The sequence below is a fragment of the Micropterus salmoides genome, unplaced genomic scaffold, assembly GCF_014851395.1.
Source record: "Micropterus salmoides isolate LMB-PRFRI ecotype aquatic unplaced genomic scaffold, ASM1485139v1 Ms_hic_scaffold_1976, whole genome shotgun sequence".
In the NCBI taxonomy this organism is placed as follows: domain Eukaryota; kingdom Metazoa; phylum Chordata; class Actinopteri; order Centrarchiformes; family Centrarchidae; genus Micropterus; species Micropterus salmoides.
Genome location: NW_024041124.1, coordinates 1 through 17,923, shown reverse-complemented (window position 1 = coordinate 17,923; position 17,923 = coordinate 1). Strand labels below are relative to the sequence as shown.

At 49.9% G+C, this 17,923-nt stretch overlaps 5 protein-coding genes across 5 annotated transcripts; 2 read left to right on the top strand and 3 right to left on the bottom strand.

Annotated features, from left to right (window-relative positions):
* Nucleotides 1-1,861: 1,861 nt before the first annotated feature.
* Nucleotides 1,862-2,862, bottom strand: LOC119911233 (collagen alpha-3(IV) chain-like; the record flags this gene model as incomplete). Its single annotated transcript, XM_038730046.1, has 3 exons — nt 2,718-2,862; nt 2,321-2,427; nt 1,862-2,167 (listed from the first exon to the last, which is right to left on the bottom strand). Coding segments are annotated over exons 1-3 (558 nt in total), but the record flags the coding sequence as incomplete, so codon positions are not given.
* Nucleotides 2,863-3,536: 674 nt separating this feature from the next.
* On the top strand, nt 3,537-6,418 carry LOC119911231 (zona pellucida sperm-binding protein 4-like). Its single transcript, XM_038730043.1, has 9 exons — nt 3,537-3,764; nt 3,884-4,006; nt 4,100-4,272; nt 4,954-5,051; nt 5,156-5,304; nt 5,451-5,628; nt 5,713-5,845; nt 6,210-6,284; nt 6,359-6,418. The coding sequence occupies exons 1-9, from the start codon at nt 3,755-3,757 to the stop codon at nt 6,365-6,367; spliced, it is 948 nt and encodes a 315-aa protein (XP_038585971.1). The 5' UTR covers nt 3,537-3,754; the 3' UTR covers nt 6,368-6,418.
* Nucleotides 6,419-10,628: 4,210 nt separating this feature from the next.
* LOC119911229 lies at nt 10,629-12,522 on the bottom strand. The gene is made up of 3 exons (XM_038730041.1): nt 12,158-12,522; nt 11,420-11,761; nt 10,629-11,311 (listed from the first exon to the last, which is right to left on the bottom strand). The coding sequence occupies exons 1-3, from the start codon at nt 12,485-12,487 to the stop codon at nt 10,688-10,690; spliced, it is 1,296 nt and encodes a 431-aa protein (XP_038585969.1). The 5' UTR covers nt 12,488-12,522; the 3' UTR covers nt 10,629-10,687.
* A 20-nt stretch (nt 12,523-12,542) lies between these two features.
* LOC119911228 (putative cuticle collagen 79) lies at nt 12,543-13,772 on the bottom strand (the record flags this gene model as incomplete). Its single annotated transcript, XM_038730040.1, has 3 exons — nt 12,543-12,593; nt 13,437-13,687; nt 13,724-13,772. Coding segments are annotated over 3 exons (351 nt in total), but the record flags the coding sequence as incomplete, so codon positions are not given.
* Nucleotides 13,773-13,888: 116 nt separating this feature from the next.
* Nucleotides 13,889-16,769, top strand: LOC119911232 (zona pellucida sperm-binding protein 4-like). Its single transcript, XM_038730045.1, has 9 exons — nt 13,889-14,122; nt 14,242-14,364; nt 14,458-14,630; nt 15,312-15,409; nt 15,514-15,662; nt 15,808-15,985; nt 16,070-16,202; nt 16,566-16,640; nt 16,715-16,769. The coding sequence occupies exons 1-9, from the start codon at nt 14,113-14,115 to the stop codon at nt 16,721-16,723; spliced, it is 948 nt and encodes a 315-aa protein (XP_038585973.1). The 5' UTR covers nt 13,889-14,112; the 3' UTR covers nt 16,724-16,769.
* The last annotated feature ends 1,154 nt before the right edge of the window (nt 16,770-17,923 follow it).

Here is a 17,923-nt window from a genome sequence, read left to right as displayed (position 1 = left end):
ACCTGGAAGTTCTGCAAAAAGAGTAACTTTCTCAACACCGCAAGACGCCTGAGGGAAAAACCAGAGTTAACGTCTATCGGAACAAAGATGGCAGCCGCGATAGTGGAGATTGTCGTGTACCTAGTTTTAGCCTATGTATTTCCATCATATCAAGCATGGATGACCTGAGATGTCTGTGTTTCAGTCCACTCTAGCAACTGCTTAGTCATAAAGACTGGAAGAAACCATTTGGCTGGGCTGTCTACATCGATTTGACAGGAAATGGCTGAATTCTCTTTGACTGCAATCTGTGACATTGGTAACAATTGCCCCTCTCCACTCCAGATGACCGCAGGGAGGACGACAGCGGTGAAGATGCAGTTCTTGAGGATTCATTGCTTCAAGTTGAAGGTGCCACCGCCAGTGGAAACTTCTACAATTTTGCTAACCATGGAGACCAGATTGACACAGTAGATTCTAGTCCAAGAACATGGCGCAGAGGTACTGATAGTAGTTTCCAGATGGAATTTGACAATACCCCTTCAAGGAGCCAGACCAGCGGTACCAGTCGGCGTCGGACTGGGCTAGATGTGGTTTGCAGTGACGTTGGCTTTCAAATTACTGTGCTGAAAGGTTCATTAAGTGAAGTTAAAGTTGTGGGTATGTACTTGACTTTGCTGCCTATTTAAATGTCTTTATTTTGCTGAATGCATGTTGTAAACTGACTAGGCTTTCACTTCGTTCATCAGGCTCAAAGGACCTGCTGTCTGTTATGGATGCTCCAGAGTCTTGTGGTTATGAAGTGAACCCTTTGACTAACACCTTGGCTGTACCCTTTACCGGGTGCCATGTGAAACGGGTAGGCTTTGTTAAATGTACTTTGAAGTAATTGTCTTGGCTCTGTAGTCTATTATTGGTGTAGTTTTGCATGTCTTGAATTGAGTTCTTACTTCAAAAAGCTCTTTGTATTACAGAGTAACCGCTACAGCCTGCAGTTGTTGTACGTCAATGCGTTTGATCAGACACAAGTTGCTACCGCATCTTGTGAGAGAAGCCTGAAGGTTGACCCAGGCGTATTTCCTGGCTCCAGTGGCCAATCCTATCCCACATTTAAGCGCATTGAGCCAATCCGAGCGCAGCCACAACGGCCTGCATGTCCACAAAAGCCTGGCTTGCCCCTAGGGCCCGGCTTGCCGCAAGGGCCTTCATTGCCCCAAGGGCCCCAACAACCTGGGTCACCCCAAGGGCCTGGGTCGCCCCAAGAACCTTCATTGCCCCTAGGGCCTGGGTCACCTCAAGGGCCCGGATCGCCGCAAGGGCCTTCATCCCCGCAACAGCCTGGCTCGCCCCTAGGGCCCGGCTTGCCGCAAGGGCCTGGCTCGCCCCAAGAACCTTCATCCCCGCAACAGCCTGGCTCGCCCCTAGGGCCCGGCTTGCCGCAAGGGCCTTCATCCCCGCAACAGCCTGGCTCGCCCCTAGGGCCCGGCTTGCCGCAAGGGCCTGGCTCGCCCCAAGAACCTTCATCCCCGCAACAGCCTGGCTCGCCCCTAGGGCCTGGCTCGCCGCAAGGGCCTTCATCCCCGCAACAGCCTGGCTCGCCCCTAGGGCCCGGCTCGTCCCAAGGACCTTCATCCCCGCAACAGCCTGGCTCGCCCCTAGGGCCCGGCTCGTCCCAAGGACCTTCATCCCCGCAACAGCCTGGGTCGTCGCAAGGGCCTGGCTCACCGCAAGGACCTTCATCTCCGCAACAGCCTGGGTCGTCGCAAGGGCCTGGCTCACCCCAAGAACCTTCATTGCCACAACAGCCTGGCTCGCCCCTAGGGCCCGGCTCACCACAAGGGCCGTCTTCCCCGCAACAGCCTGGATTGCCCCTAGGGCCTGGGTCGTCCCAAGAACCTTCATCCCCGCAACAGCCTGGATTGCCCCTAGGGCCTGGGTCGTCCCAAGAACCTTCATCCCCCCAACAGCCTGGGTCACCGCAAGGGCCCAGCTCGCCGCAAGGGCCTTCATCCCCCCAACAGCCTGGCTCACCCCTAGGGCCCGGCTCACCCCAAGGGCCCCAACAGCCTGGCTGGCCCCTAGGGCCCGGCTTGCCACAAGGGCCTTCATACCCGCAACAGCCTGGCTCGCCCCAAGAACCTTCATTGCCCCTAGGGCCTGGGTCACAACAAGGGCCCCAACAGCCTGGCTCACCCCTAGGGCCCGGCTCACCACAAGGGCCTTCATCCCCGCAACAGCCTGGCTCGGCCCAAGAACCTTCATTGCCACTAGGGCCTGGGTCACCGCAAGGGCCTTCATCCCCGCAACAGCCTGGCTCGCCCCTAGGGCCTGGGTCGTCCCAAGAACCTTCATCCCCACAACAGCCTGGCTCGCCCCTAGGGCCCGGCTCACCGCAAGGGCCGTCTTCCCCGCAACAGCCTGGATTGCCCCTAGGGCCTGGGTCGTCCCAAGAACCTTCATCCCCGCAACAGCCTGGATTGCCCCTAGGGCCTGGGTCGTCCCAAGAACCTTCATCCCCCCAACAGCCTGGGTCACCGCAAGGGCCCGGCTCACCACAAGGGCCTTCATCCCCCCAACAGCCTGGCTCACCCCAAGGGCCCCAACAGCCTGGCTGGCCCCTAGGGCCCGGCTTGCCACAAGGGCCTTCATACCCGCAACAGCCTGGCTCGCCCCAAGAACCTTCATTGCCCCTAGGGCCCGGCTCGCCCCAAGGGCCTTCATCCCCACAACAGCCTGGCTGGCCCCTAGGGCCTGGGTCACCGCAAGGGCCTTCATCCCCACAACAGCCTGGCTGGCCCCTAGGGCCTGGGTCACCGCAAGGGCCGTCATCCCCACAACAGCCTGGCTGGCCCCTAGGGCCTGGGTCACCGCAAGGGCCGTCATCCCCACAACAGCCTGGCTGGCCCCTAGGGCCTGGGTCGTCCCAAGGGCCTTCATCCCCAGAAGAACCTTCTTTGCCCCTAGGGCCTGGGTCACCGCAAGGGCCTTCATCCCCGCAACAGCCTGGCTCGCCCCTAGGGCCTGGGTCACCCCAAGGGCCGTCTTCCCCGCAACAGCCTGGATTGCTCCTAGGGCCTGGGTCGTCCCAAGGGCCTTCATCCCCAGAAGAACCTTCTTTGCCCCTAGGGCCTGGGTCGCCCCAAGGGCCTTCATCCCCACAAGAACCTTCTTTGCCCCTAGGGCCTGGGTCGCCCCAAGGGCCTTCATCCCCGCAACAGCCTGGCTCGCCCCTAGGGCCTGGGTCGCCCCAAGGGCCTTCATCCCCGCAACAGCCTGGCTCGCCCCTAGGGCCTGGATCGCCCCAAGGGCCCAACAGCCTGGCTCACCCCTAGGGCCTTCATCCCCACAAGAACCTTCTTTGCCCCTAGGGCCTGGGTCCCCCAAGGGCCTTCATCCCCAACAGCCTGGCTCGCCCCAAGGGCCTTCTTCCCCCCAACAGCCTGGCTTGCCCCTATGGCCTGGGTCGCCCCAAGGGCCTTCATCCCCACAAGAACCTTCTTTGCCCCTATGGCCTGGGTCGCCCCAAGGGCCTTCATCCCCACAAGAACCTTCTTTGCCCCTATGGCCTGGGTCGCCCCAAGGGCCTTCATCCCCACAACTGCCTGGATTGCCCCAAGAACCTTCATCCCCGCAAATTCATCCAACCCGAGCGCGGCCGCAACGGCCTGCATGTCCGCGACGGCCTGGAGCGCTCCTAGGGCCCGGCTCACCCCAAGGGCCCCCATCCCCGCAACAGCCTTCATCCCCGCAAGGGCCGCAACTACAAACATTGCCAATGACACATGGTCAGTACAAAGTATGTTCAGCAAATGTGCTGAATAGAAATGTTGTACAGTAACACTTTACTGGATTTTGGTTTTTTGATGTCAGAATTTGTTTATTTTTTTGGTCTTTGTCCTATTAGGTTGTGGCATCCCCACAGGAGAGCAGGTGACTTGTGGCCAGTCAGGAATATCATCCTCAGACTGTGAGATGATGGGATGCTGTGTGGATTCTTCTACATCTACCTGCTACTACCCAATGGATGGTGAGGCTTCTGATTAGGGAGAAGTGGTTTAAAAAAATGTTCAAATAGGAAATGTCTGTCTTTCAAGTGACTTTTGCCCCCCCCTCTCTTTAGAGTGCACTGTTGATCAACACTTTGTGTTCGCCATTCGTGCCAACTCTGCATCAATCCCTGTGGACCCCACCAAGCTTGTTGTTTCTGGGAGTACAAACTGTAAACCAGTCATTGTCAACGACAAAGTTGCCATCTTTAAGTTCAAAAATTCAGAATGTGGAGTTCATGCTTATGTAAGTCATGCCCTTTGTGTTTACATTTTTCCCAGTGCACTTTCCACTTTGTTACTTTTTTAGCAAGTTGGAAGATGCTTCACAACTTGACCTCCGTAAAACTTAATTTAAAAGCTTAGTCCTAGTTAAGCTATATTCACACTGCAGGCCTTCATGCTCAATTGAGATTGACTGAACAATTAGCAAGATCCTTGAAGGGGAGATGATTTTATTTTCTGCAATGGGGTTACTACCTATACTGTGAACAGAAGGGATTACATTTAACTTTCAGTTAAGTTGCTAGAGACTTCATGTTCTCTGACAGGCAGAAAAAGGCCTGTCCCTGAGACTCTTGTCCCAAATACAGGCAGCACGTTTAATGCTGCAGCCCTCCGTTTGCCTCGACTTCCTCGCCCTGACCTGCCATTGTAGCGCACGGTTATGTCACAGGTTGATAGTGTTGCATCTAGATTTCAGATTTTTAACTGTGCTGTAAGGTGCACAGAATATTATGTGTTTCTCAATGTGGTGGTCATTAAAAGAGCAGATTGCTAAATCACAAGTAAAGGGATTTTATAAATGCACTCACTCTAAACATACTGGGAGTCTTGGAGGGTGTGCTTCAGGCCTTACATTATGCATGCTGTGTAATCTGCTGGGAAACCTGAAGCAAACAGCTGACAAGTTGACTTTTCTTGACAGGAAGTTGGTGAGACGATGATCTACCTGGCTGAAGTGCAGACTGTCATCCAATCTCTGACCCTCCAGTATGGCGTAATTGCAACACGTGATCCACTCAGGTTAGTGTTACACAATACACTTTGACTCTGTGGGCACAATTCTACCACTCTGTTGTGTTTTTGTGTAGTGCTAAGCTTAAATGTTAACCCACGTATCTGCATAGGTTCATGGTTGAGTGTCGCTATAGCAAAGCAGGCGTTGCTCCGCAGTCACTAACCAGCGTTGGCTACATGGTGAAGACCCCGAGTTCCACCTTGCCGTCAGCGGTCCTCTCTAATGGCTTATATGCTGTTGACTTGAGAATTGCTAAAGGTTGGGTATTTATGCCTTATTTTCTATACCAATTGCAACAAGTACAATCTTGATTCTGCTGGAGTAGGATTGCATACGAGTAGCTCTGAAATATGGACTTGTCAAATTCATTGACTGTTTGCTCTTTGTCTGTCTAACCCCAACAGATCAGACGTATTCAAGCTACTTGCCCACAAATAATCAGCCCTTGCGACTGCTCCTTGGCAGTCCAGTCTATCTTGAACTGCGCCTGATATCACCAAAACCAGATGCGGTAATCCTTGTCAACTACTGTGTAGCTTACCCTCGCTCTGCAAGGAATGCACTGGTGCTTATTTATGAAGGGTAAGCATGACCGAACTCCATGTGTACTAAAACACACCCTCCTCGCCCTCTTTCTGCCTAACCATGAGTCATATTTGTCTCCAGGTGTCCCAACCTTTATGCTCCAAATGTGTCCCTCCTTAAAATCATTGACTGCAAAAATCGTCATCAGAGGCGGTTTGTGGTTGAAGCCTTCCAGTTTATGGTTCAAAAGACAAACAAATACCTTGATGAAGAAGTGAGTAATCAGGAAGCCGTTATGGGTCTAAATGGTCAAAGCTATGCTGTGTACAACTGCCCTGACACAGTAATGTGGTGACTTGTTCATTAAGTTGTCGTTTTTTACAAATAGAACCGTAACCTGTTGACTAAATGTATTCTATCCCGCTATTATGATTGCAAAGTGGAAATGAAATTTACCAAATATGTCAATGTAATATTTGTCTAGCTTTCAAGTGTTAAGTGTCTGCTCCAAACTGAATTGCCTCCACTTGAGATTTTGTACTTTAGAGGCAACAGTGCTGTCATTCTGTGGAAAATGCATATGGGATGTATAAACTGTTTCTGCCATGGTGAATGGTGTTTTGTTTTTCCCCCTGTAGATCTATTTCATGTGCTCTACAGAAGTGTGTTTACCAGCAGATAGGCCATGTGAACAACGGTGCTTTGATGGAAAGGTGAGTCTGTAAACTATGCCAATGTGCTATCAGCTCAGTGTATTTAAAAGTCTAATCAATTTCTTTTCTTCCAGGCACCATAAGGATGCTGCAGAAGACTTGGGGGGGAATAAATCGCATTTTATAACACAGTATACCAGGTCTTGTGGTTTTTGTTGATGTAGACTTGTAAGTCTGTAAATGACTTGTGTGGGGTGAAACGGTGACACTGTTCTTACAAGGATACTGTTGGTAGTGATCTTCAGCCTTTTGAGCAGAGGAATCTATCCACTGTATATTGTAGATAAAGAGGGAAAATGAGAATGCAAATATCCCTAGAGGATCAACGGAAACACCTCAGAATAATGCAGTACTTCAACACCAAAACTACATCCTCCCCAGTTGAAAAGTACTTGGATGATATATTGGGTTGTGAATGGTGTGCTATATAAAGGTAACATGACAAGGGAAAATACGAGTACTGATCAAGTTTTATTAGTGGTTGGACTTTGTTGAAGAGACTGCACAAAATGACATTCTGAGAATTATGAAGAAACAGAGATGCAGCTTAAAAATGAGGGCAGAAAGCTGGACAAAAAACCCATTACTATGTTCATATCTAAATGTGTCTGTATTAAAACAACAAAGATGATGACATTTGTAAACCGTAAGACGGCGTCTTCAGTTCTGGCATGCATTTATGACCCCTTAGTAGCTAATGGTCATAATTTTTTACATAGAGCAGAAATTTACTTTTCAGCTGTATCGCTGCCTCTTGAGCTTGCAGTGTAAATGTGATTTTTAGTTTTTATGTAGATTGTCTGTGGTGCACAACCATCTGGTCCATCAATGACAAAAAATACCACTGCTTACTTCATAAAAGCACAACTTTATTCACTGATTTTGCTGAAACTGGATCATATTTGATGGAAAATATTTCCTGGTTTCAGGCCTGGCGCCAGGATGAAGTGACTGAGGGGGCAGTTAAAAATGATGAGGGGGAAAATCTTTGTGTCAGACATGCTCACAAGTCTTTGAGCTAGAGTCCAAGGCCCAAGCCCTGAACCCTCAGACTTTACTGACGTCACTGGCTCAAAATGCTGTGAACGGGACAGCACTTTATCACGTTACCTTGACGACGCTGAAACACATTGCGCACCTTTTATGTTTTTGCCTTGTTTTTAAGTCCTGCAGGCGATTGCCCTACAGAGTGGAGGAGAGGTAGCCTAAATGTCAATATATATTTGTCAATAATCATTAATACACTATAGTTGGTCAAATGGCATCGTTATCATTTCCCATTCCCTTTTAAAGCCAGGTGCGCATGTACTTTGGCGCATTGCTATTATGGTGCTTTCAGACCAAAAGTGAAGCAATCGTTTGGGGCGGTGCGTTTACATACAAAGTCAAATATAAGGCCAACGCCTACAAGGGAATTTCTACTTCACTACTAAAAAAACACCCAGGTTTTTCTTTTGGCTCTAGAGAATAAGATTACAAGAAAGGACATTAATGTTTTAAATGATAAAGACTTTTGAATAGTCTGCTTATTTGACTTGTGGTGCAGTAGTAGACTATATGGGTGTTTGTGTTCTTGTACTGAAATATTTGCAATAAACTCTTTTGCCACCCCCGAGAAATTTCGGTGTCTTATTTTATATTTTTCTTCTAGTTAAAGACGCTGAAAGGTGTGATTTCTGATCCATCATCATGGAAGAACTTTAAAAGATAAAAGTCCGGCAATGCTCTGTGAAATACATTTGAACATAGCCGTTTACATGAAGCTTTTCTTTTGGAGACTGAAATGAAAGCCAGCTGAGTTTAATTATTTCAGTCAGTGAAATCCATCCATCCGTCAGTGAAATGAAGCATTTAAATGTTAATGACAACCTTTATTAGGTATAACTGTAAAGTGTAATCTATTCAACATCTTTGTGATAGAATGTATTTGTGTGATGCTTGTAAGATGGTTTTAGCTGTTGATTCTACTTTTGAGATGGAGAGTAGATGGTTTCATATAGTATTTAATCTATTTCAATGATTTTTTTAAACAATGACATGTACACACTGTACATGAGGAAGACAATGACAATATTAGAGACACCTCCAAATGTAATGCAGCACCCAAAGGAAAACCCTGTGTTGATTAAATGTGTAACAAGCAATATCCAAGGTGTTATTTAGAAAAATAAAATAACTGAACATGCTTGCAGTATTCAAAATGTTTGTCTGAAAGATAAATTCCAGTTATACTTAAGAAAAGATTTCAAAAAGTATTTGCACAGACTGTGTGCCTGTAACTTGTAACATAATGTCATACATTTACATCATTAAATGTTGGTCAGTTGATTTATTTTAAAAGAACTGTAACATCTTAGAAACATGAAATAGGCATTTCCTTTAGTAAACAGGCAGTTTTCATTCCCAAACCTGTGACTTTAGTTGAGTGCCAATCAGTAGTCACCAGGTGCACTCAATTGACTTCAAACCGCCACCCGCTCCGTTTCAAGAGGCTATATCTTTGTCTGGGTGCTCAGCAACTGCAGGAGGGCCTTCACATTGATTCATGGCTGGCGTCAGGGTAGAGCTGCTGCTGGTCCTGACTGCGACTCTGCTGGTTTCAGTAGAGGGATGGGCGCGGATCAAGAAAATTCAACGTCCCTCGCCAGGTAAACAACCACCAATGACACAGCACCGATAATAAGCGTGTGGTCACTGAAAGCAGGTTCTTGCAAATGTCGTCTTTTGCATACGTCTACAACTGGACCACTGTCATTTATGAGGGATGGTAACACGCAGACATCGCTTTGTAGCTGTCATTTACAAAGTCATGGACTTTATGATTGTAGTAGGTATGTGAACAAAATTTGCAGTGTGGTCAAATGCTAAAACAAATTGTACAGCTGGAAAGGGCTTGAAATATACTTGAAAATGATAACAAGACCAGGTTTATTGCTTCAATAATTGCACAACACTGGTCATTTAAAAGCCAAAAGTAGTCCCTTACACTTGTCTTGTTTTCCCCTGAAGTTAAAGCAAAAGGTGTGACCCTACGGCATGGCTATAGCACACTCTGCTGGCTGCTTCTTATGTTCTTAGTCAATTGAAGCAGATTTTGCGGGCAATAAAACTCCCAAGGTTGTTGTTCAAATTCATTGAAATTTTGTTCACTTGTAGTTTAGCAATTAAACTAAATATCTATTACAGTTGTTTACAAATGTTTATACTTCAGCAAAAAATGAGATTATTTTGTGACTTTGGCGCACTCACAATGCCAGTATTTCAATGGGAAACGAGGAGGTATCTATTATTCTGGCGGTGTAATGAATCAGAACCTGGAAGTTCTGCAAAAAGAGTAACTTTCTCAACACCGCAAGACGCCTGAGGGAAAAACCAGAGTTAACGTCTATCGGAACAAAGATGGCAGCCGCGATAGTGGAGATTGTCGTGTACCTAGTTTTAGCCTATGTATTTCCATCATATCAAGCATGGATGACCTGAGATGTCTGTGTTTCAGTCCACTCTAGCAACTGCTTAGTCATAAAGACTGGAAGAAACCATTTGGCTGGGCTGTCTACATCGATTTGACAGGAAATGGCTGAATTCTCTTTGACTGCAATCTGTGACATTGGTAACAATTGCCCCTCTCCACTCCAGATGACCGCAGGGAGGACGACAGCGGTGAAGATGCAGTTCTTGAGGATTCATTGCTTCAAGTTGAAGGTGCCACCGCCAGTGGAAACTTCTACAATTTTGCTAACCATGGAGACCAGATTGACACAGTAGATTCTAGTCCAAGAACATGGCGCAGAGGTACTGATAGTAGTTTCCAGATGGAATTTGACAATACCCCTTCAAGGAGCCAGACCAGCGGTACCAGTCGGCGTCGGACTGGGCTAGATGTGGTTTGCAGTGACGTTGGCTTTCAAATTACTGTGCTGAAAGGTTCATTAAGTGAAGTTAAAGTTGTGGGTATGTACTTGACTTTGCTGCCTATTTAAATGTCTTTATTTTGCTGAATGCATGTTGTAAACTGACTAGGCTTTCACTTCGTTCATCAGGCTCAAAGGACCTGCTGTCTGTTATGGATGCTCCAGAGTCTTGTGGTTATGAAGTGAACCCTTTGACTAACACCTTGGCTGTACCCTTTACCGGGTGCCATGTGAAACGGGTAGGCTTTGTTAAATGTACTTTGAAGTAATTGTCTTGGCTCTGTAGTCTATTATATTGGTGTAGTTTTGCATGTCTTGAATTGAGTTCTTACTTCAAAAAGCTCTTTGTATTACAGAGTAACCGCTACAGCCTGCAGTTGTTGTACGTCAATGCGTTTGATCAGACACAAGTTGCTACCGCATCTTGTGAGAGAAGCCTGAAGGTTGACCCAGGCGTATTTCCTGGCTCCAGTGGCCAATCCTATCCCACATTTAAGCGCATTGAGCCAATCCGAGCGCAGCCACAACGGCCTGCATGTCCACAAAAGCCTGGCTTGCCCCTAGGGCCCGGCTTGCCGCAAGGGCCTTCATTGCCCCAAGGGCCCCAACAACCTGGGTCACCCCAAGGGCCTGGGTCGCCCCAAGAACCTTCATTGCCCCTAGGGCCTGGGTCACCTCAAGGGCCCGGATCGCCGCAAGGGCCTTCATCCCCGCAACAGCCTGGCTCGCCCCTAGGGCCCGGCTTGCCGCAAGGGCCTGGCTCGCCCCAAGAACCTTCATCCCCGCAACAGCCTGGCTCGCCCCTAGGGCCCGGCTTGCCGCAAGGGCCTTCATCCCCGCAACAGCCTGGCTCGCCCCTAGGGCCCGGCTTGCCGCAAGGGCCTGGCTCGCCCCAAGAACCTTCATCCCCGCAACAGCCTGGCTCGCCCCTAGGGCCTGGCTCGCCGCAAGGGCCTTCATCCCCGCAACAGCCTGGCTCGCCCCTAGGGCCCGGCTCGTCCCAAGGACCTTCATCCCCGCAACAGCCTGGGTCGTCGCAAGGGCCTGGCTCACCGCAAGGACCTTCATCTCCGCAACAGCCTGGGTCGTCGCAAGGGCCTGGCTCACCCCAAGAACCTTCATTGCCACAACAGCCTGGCTCGCCCCTAGGGCCCGGCTCACCACAAGGGCCGTCTTCCCCGCAACAGCCTGGATTGCCCCTAGGGCCTGGGTCGTCCCAAGAACCTTCATCCCCGCAACAGCCTGGATTGCCCCTAGGGCCTGGGTCGTCCCAAGAACCTTCATCCCCCCAACAGCCTGGGTCACCGCAAGGGCCCGGGTCGTCCCAAGAACCTTCATCCCCCCAACAGCCTGGGTCACCGCAAGGGCCCAGCTCGCCGCAAGGGCCTTCATCCCCCCAACAGCCTGGCTCACCCCTAGGGCCCGGCTCACCCCAAGGGCCCCAACAGCCTGGCTGGCCCCTAGGGCCCGGCTTGCCACAAGGGCCTTCATACCCGCAACAGCCTGGCTCGCCCCAAGAACCTTCATTGCCCCTAGGGCCTGGGTCACAACAAGGGCCCCAACAGCCTGGCTCACCCCTAGGGCCCGGCTCACCACAAGGGCCTTCATCCCCGCAACAGCCTGGCTCGGCCCAAGAACCTTCATTGCCACTAGGGCCTGGGTCACCGCAAGGGCCTTCATCCCCGCAACAGCCTGGCTCGCCCCTAGGGCCTGGGTCGTCCCAAGAACCTTCATCCCCGCAACAGCCTGGCTCGCCCCTAGGGCCCGGCTCACCGCAAGGGCCGTCTTCCCCGCAACAGCCTGGATTGCCCCTAGGGCCTGGGTCGTCCCAAGAACCTTCATCCCCGCAACAGCCTGGATTGCCCCTAGGGCCTGGGTCGTCCCAAGAACCTTCATCCCCCCAACAGCCTGGGTCACCGCAAGGGCCCGGCTCACCACAAGGGCCTTCATCCCCCCAACAGCCTGGCTCACCCCTAGGGCCCGGCTTGCCACAAGGGCCTTCATACCCGCAACAGCCTGGCTCGCCCCAAGAACCTTCATTGCCCCTAGGGCCCGGCTCGCCCCAAGGGCCTTCATCCCCACAACAGCCTGGCTGGCCCCTAGGGCCTGGGTCACCGCAAGGGCCGTCATCCCCACAACAGCCTGGCTGGCCCCTAGGGCCTGGGTCACCGCAAGGGCCGTCATCCCCACAACAGCCTGGCTGGCCCCTAGGGCCTGGGTCACCGCAAGGGCCGTCATCCCCACAACAGCCTGGCTGGCCCCTAGGGCCTGGGTCGTCCCAAGGGCCTTCATCCCCAGAAGAACCTTCTTTGCCCCTAGGGCCTGGGTCGTCCCAAGGGCCTTCATCCCCAGAAGAACCTTCTTTGCCCCTAGGGCCTGGGTCACCCCAAGGGCCGTCTTCCCCGCAACAGCCTGGATTGCCCCTAGGGCCTGGGTCGTCCCAAGGGCCTTCATCCCCAGAAGAACCTTCTTTGCCCCTAGGGCCTGGGTCGCCCCAAGGGCCTTCATCCCCGCAACAGCCTGGCTCGCCCCTAGGGCCTGGGTCGCCCCAAGGGCCTTCATCCCCGCAACAGCCTGGCTCGCCCCTAGGGCCTGGATCGCCCCAAGGGCCCCAACAGCCTGGCTCACCCCTAGGGCCTTCATCCCCACAAGAACCTTCTTTGCCCCTAGGGCCTGGGTCGTCCCAAGGGCCTTCATCCCCACAAGAACCTTCTTTGCCCCTAGGGCCTGGGTCGTCCCAAGGGCCTTCATCCCCACAAGAACCTTCTTTGCCCCTAGGGCCTGGGTCGTCCCAAGGGCCTTCATCCCCACAAGAACCTTCTTTGCCCCTAGGGCCTGGGTCGTCCCAAGGGCCTTCATCCCCAGAAGAACCTTCTTTGCCCCTAGGGCCTGGGTCGCCCCAAGGGCCTTCATCCCCAGAAGAACCTTCTTTGCCCCTAGGGCCTGGGTCGCCCCAAGGGCCTTCATCCCCGCAACAGCCTGGCTCGCCCCTAGGGCCTGGATCGCCCCAAGGGCCCCAACAGCCTGGCTCACCCCTAGGGCCTTCATCCCCACAAGAACCTTCTTTGCCCCTAGGGCCTGGGTCGCCCCAAGGGCCTTCATCCCCACAACAGCCTGGCTCGCCCCAAGAACCTTCTTCCCCGCAACAGCCTGGCTCACCCCTAGGGCCTGGGTCGCCCCAAGGGCCTTCATCCCCAGAAGAACCTTCTTTGCCCCTAGGGCCTGGGTCGCCCCAAGGGCCTTCTTCCCCGCAACAGCCTGGCTCACCCCTATGGCCTGGGTCGCCCCAAGGGCCTTCATCCCCACAAGAACCTTCTTTGCCCCTATGGCCTGGGTCGCCCCAAGGGCCTTCATCCCCACAAGAACCTTCTTTGCCCCTATGGCCTGGGTCGCCCCAAGGGCCTTCATCCCCACAACTGCCTGGCTCGCCCCAAGAACCTTCTTCCCCGCAACAGCCTGGCTCACCCCTAGGGCCTGGGTCGCCCCAAGGGCCTTCATCCCCACAAGAACCTTCTTCCCCGCAACAGCCTGGCTCACCCCTAGGGCCTGGGTCGCCCCAAGGGCCTTCATCCCCACAAGAACCTTCTTTGCCCCTATGGCCTGGGTCGCCCCAAGGGCCTTCATCCCCACAAGAACCTTCTTTGCCCCTATGGCCTGGGTCGCCCCAAGGGCCTTCATCCCCACAAGAACCTTCTTTGCCCCTATGGCCTGGGTCGCCCCAAGGGCCTTCATCCCCACAACTGCCTGGATTGCCCCAAGAACCTTCATCCCCGCAAATTCATCCAACCCGAGCGCGGCCGCAACGGCCTGCATGTCCGCGACGGCCTGGAGCGCTCCTAGGGCCCGGCTCACCCCAAGGGCCCCCATCCCCGCAACAGCCTTCATCCCCGCAAGGGCCGCAACTACAAACATTGCCAATGACACATGGTCAGTACAAAGTATGTTCAGCAAATGTGCTGAATAGAAATGTTGTACAGTAACACTTTACTGGATTTTGGTTTTTTGATGTCAGAATTTGTTTATTTTTTTGGTCTTTGTCCTATTAGGTTGTGGCATCCCCACAGGAGAGCAGGTGACTTGTGGCCAGTCAGGAATATCATCCTCAGACTGTGAGATGATGGGATGCTGTGTGGATTCTTCTACATCTACCTGCTACTACCCAATGGATGGTGAGGCTTCTGATTAGGGAGAAGTGGTTTAAAAAAATGTTCAAATAGGAAATGTCTGTCTTTCAAGTGACTTTTGCCCCCCCCTCTCTTTAGAGTGCACTGTTGATCAACACTTTGTGTTCGCCATTCGTGCCAACTCTGCATCAATCCCTGTGGACCCCACCAAGCTTGTTGTTTCTGGGAGTACAAACTGTAAACCAGTCATTGTCAACGACAAAGTTGCCATCTTTAAGTTCAAAAATTCAGAATGTGGAGTTCATGCTTATGTAAGTCATGCCCTTTGTGTTTACATTTTTCCCAGTGCACTTTCCACTTTGTTACTTTTTTAGCAAGTTGGAAGATGCTTCACAACTTGACCTCCGTAAAACTTAATTTAAAAGCTTAGTCCTAGTTAAGCTATATTCACACTGCAGGCCTTCATGCTCAATTGAGATTGACTGAACAATTAGCAAGATCCTTGAAGGGGAGATGATTTTATTTTCTGCAATGGGGTTACTACCTATACTGTGAACAGAAGGGATTACATTTAACTTTCAGTTAAGTTGCTAGAGACTTCATGTTCTCTGACAGGCAGAAAAAGGCCTGTCCCTGAGACTCTTGTCCCAAATACAGGCAGCACGTTTAATGCTGCAGCCCTCCGTTTGCCTCGACTTCCTCGCCCTGACCTGCCATTGTAGCGCACGGTTATGTCACAGGTTGATAGTGTTGCATCTAGATTTCAGATTTTTAACTGTGCTGTAAGGTGCACAGAATATTATGTGTTTCTCAATGTGGTGGTCATTAAAAGAGCAGATTGCTAAATCACAAGTAAAGGGATTTTATAAATGCACTCACTCTAAACATACTGGGAGTCTTGGAGGGTGTGCTTCAGGCCTTACATTATGCATGCTGTGTAATCTGCTGGGAAACCTGAAGCAAACAGCTGACAAGTTGACTTTTCTTGACAGGAAGTTGGTGAGACGATGATCTACCTGGCTGAAGTGCAGACTGTCATCCAATCTCTGACCCTCCAGTATGGCGTAATTGCAACACGTGATCCACTCAGGTTAGTGTTACACAATACACTTTGACTCTGTGGGCACAATTCTACCACTCTGTTGTGTTTTTGTGTAGTGCTAAGCTTAAATGTTAACCCACGTATCTGCATAGGTTCATGGTTGAGTGTCGCTATAGCAAAGCAGGCGTTGCTCCGCAGTCACTAACCAGCGTTGGCTACATGGTGAAGACCCCGAGTTCCACCTTGCCGTCAGCGGTCCTCTCTAATGGCTTATATGCTGTTGACTTGAGAATTGCTAAAGGTTGGGTATTTATGCCTTATTTTCTATACCAATTGCAACAAGTACAATCTTGATTCTGCTGGAGTAGGATTGCATACGAGTAGCTCTGAAATATGGACTTGTCAATTCATTGACTGTTTGCTCTTTGTCTGTCTAACCCCAACAGATCAGACGTATTCAAGCTACTTGCCCACAAATAATCAGCCCTTGCGACTGCTCCTTGGCAGTCCAGTCTATCTTGAACTGCGCCTGATATCACCAAAACCAGATGCGGTAATCCTTGTCAACTACTGTGTAGCTTACCCTCGCTCTGCAAGGAATGCACTGGTGCTTATTTATGAAGGGTAAGCATGACCGAACTCCATGTGTACTAAAACACACCCTCCTCGCCCTCTTTCTGCCTAACCATGAGTCATATTTGTCTCCAGGTGTCCCAACCTTTATGCTCCAAATGTGTCCCTCCTTAAAATCATTGACTGCAAAAATCGTCATCAGAGGCGGTTTGTGGTTGAAGCCTTCCAGTTTATGGTTCAAAAGACAAACAAATACCTTGATGAAGAAGTGAGTAATCAGGAAGCCGTTATGGGTCTAAATGGTCAAAGCTATGCTGTGTACAACTGCCCTGACACAGTAATGTGGTGACTTGTTCATTAAGTTGTCGTTTTTTACAAATAGAACCGTAACCTGTTGACTAAATGTATTCTATCCCGCTATTATGATTGCAAAGTGGAAATGAAATTTACCAAATATGTCAATGTAATATTTGTCTAGCTTTCAAGTGTTAAGTGTCTGCTCCAAACTGAATTGCCTCCACTTGAGATTTTGTACTTTAGAGGCAACAGTGCTGTCATTCTGTGGAAAATGCATATGGGATGTATAAACTGTTTCTGCCATGGTGAATGGTGTTTTGTTTTTCCCCTGTAGATCTATTTCATGTGCTCTACAGAAGTGTGTTTACCAGCAGATAGGCCATGTGAACAACGGTGCTTTGATGGAAAGGTGAGTCTGTAAACTATGCCAATGTGCTATCAGCTCAGTGTATTTAAAAGTCTAATCAATTTCTTTTCTTCCAGGCACCATAAGGATGCTGCAGAAGACTTGGGGGAATAAATCGCATTTTATAACACGTATACCAGGTCTTGTGGTTTTGTTGATGTAGACTTGTAAGTCTGTAAATGACTTGTGTGGGGTGAAACGGTGACACTGTTCTTACAAGGATACTGTTGGTAGTGATCTTCAGCCTTTTGAGCAGAGGAATCTATCCCTGTATATTGTATAAGAGGGAAAATGAGAATGCAAATATCCCTAGAGGATCAACGGAAACACCTCAGAATAATGCATACTTCAACACCAAAACTACATCCTCCCAGTTGAAAAGTACTTGGATGATATATTGGGTTGTGAATGGTGTGCTATATAAGGTAACATGACAAGGGAAAATACGAGTACTGATCAAGTTTTTATTAGTGGTTGGACTTTGTTGAAGAGACTGCACAAAATGACATTCTGAGAATTATGAAGAAACAGATGCAGCTTAAAAATGAGGGCAGAAAGCTGGACAAAACCCATTACTATGTTCATATCTAAATGTGTCTGTATTAAAACAACAAAGATGAGACATTTGTAAACCGTAAGACGGCGTCTTCAGTTCTGGCATGCATTTGACCCTTAGTAGCTAATGGTCATAATTTTTTACATAGAGCAGAAATTTACTTTTCAGCTGTATCGCTGCCTCTTGAGCTTGCAGTGTAAATGTGATTTTTAGTTTTTATGTAGATTGTCTGTGGTGCACAACCATCTGGTCCATCAATGACAAAAAATACCACTGCTTACTTCATAAACACAACTTTATTCACTGATTTTGCTGAAACTGATCATATTTGATGGAAAATATTTCCTGGTTTCAGGCCTGGCGCCAGGATGAAGTGACTGAGGGGCAGTTAAAAATGATGAGGGGGAAAATCTTTGTGTCAGACATGCTCACAAGTCTTTGAGCTAGAGTCCAAGGCCCAAGCCCTGAACCCTCAGACTTTACTGACGTCACTGGCTCAAAATGCTGTGAACGGGACAGCACTTTATCACGTTACCTTGACGACGCTGAAACACATTGCGCACCTTTTAGTTTTTGCCTTGTTTTTAAGTCCTGCAGGCGATTGCCCTACAGAGTGGAGGAGGGTAGCCTAAATTCAATATATATTTGTCAATAATCATTATACACTATAGTTGGTCAAATGGCATCGTTATCATTTCCCATTCCCTTTTAAAGCCAGGTGCGCATGTAC

What these genes read in the sequence shown, in the direction of transcription:
- LOC119911231 (XM_038730043.1), top strand. An exon ending in CTGCTACTACCCAATGGATG is followed by an intron (nt 4,007 to 4,099) that starts GTGAGGCTTCTG and finishes CCCTCTCTTTAG; the next exon opens with AGTGCACTGTTGATCAACAC. An exon ending in CTGGTGCTTATTTATGAAGG is followed by an intron (nt 5,629 to 5,712) that starts GTAAGCATGACC and finishes ATTTGTCTCCAG; the next exon opens with GTGTCCCAACCTTTATGCTC.
- LOC119911229 (XM_038730041.1), bottom strand. Translation starts at nt 12,487, where the DNA reads ATGAAGGCCCTTGGGACGACCCAGGCCCTAGGGGCCAGCCAGGCTGTT. An exon ending in GGGCCCTAGGGGTGAGCCAG is followed by an intron (nt 11,762 to 12,157) that starts GCTGTTGGGGGG and finishes GGGGTGAGCCAG; the next exon opens with GCTGTTGGGGCCCTTGTTGT. An exon ending in AGGCTGTTGCGGGGATGAAG is followed by an intron (nt 11,312 to 11,419) that starts GTTCTTGGGACG and finishes GTGGCAATGAAG; the next exon opens with GTTCTTGGGGTGAGCCAGGC.
- LOC119911232 (XM_038730045.1), top strand. An exon ending in CTGCTACTACCCAATGGATG is followed by an intron (nt 14,365 to 14,457) that starts GTGAGGCTTCTG and finishes CCCTCTCTTTAG; the next exon opens with AGTGCACTGTTGATCAACAC. An exon ending in CTGGTGCTTATTTATGAAGG is followed by an intron (nt 15,986 to 16,069) that starts GTAAGCATGACC and finishes ATTTGTCTCCAG; the next exon opens with GTGTCCCAACCTTTATGCTC.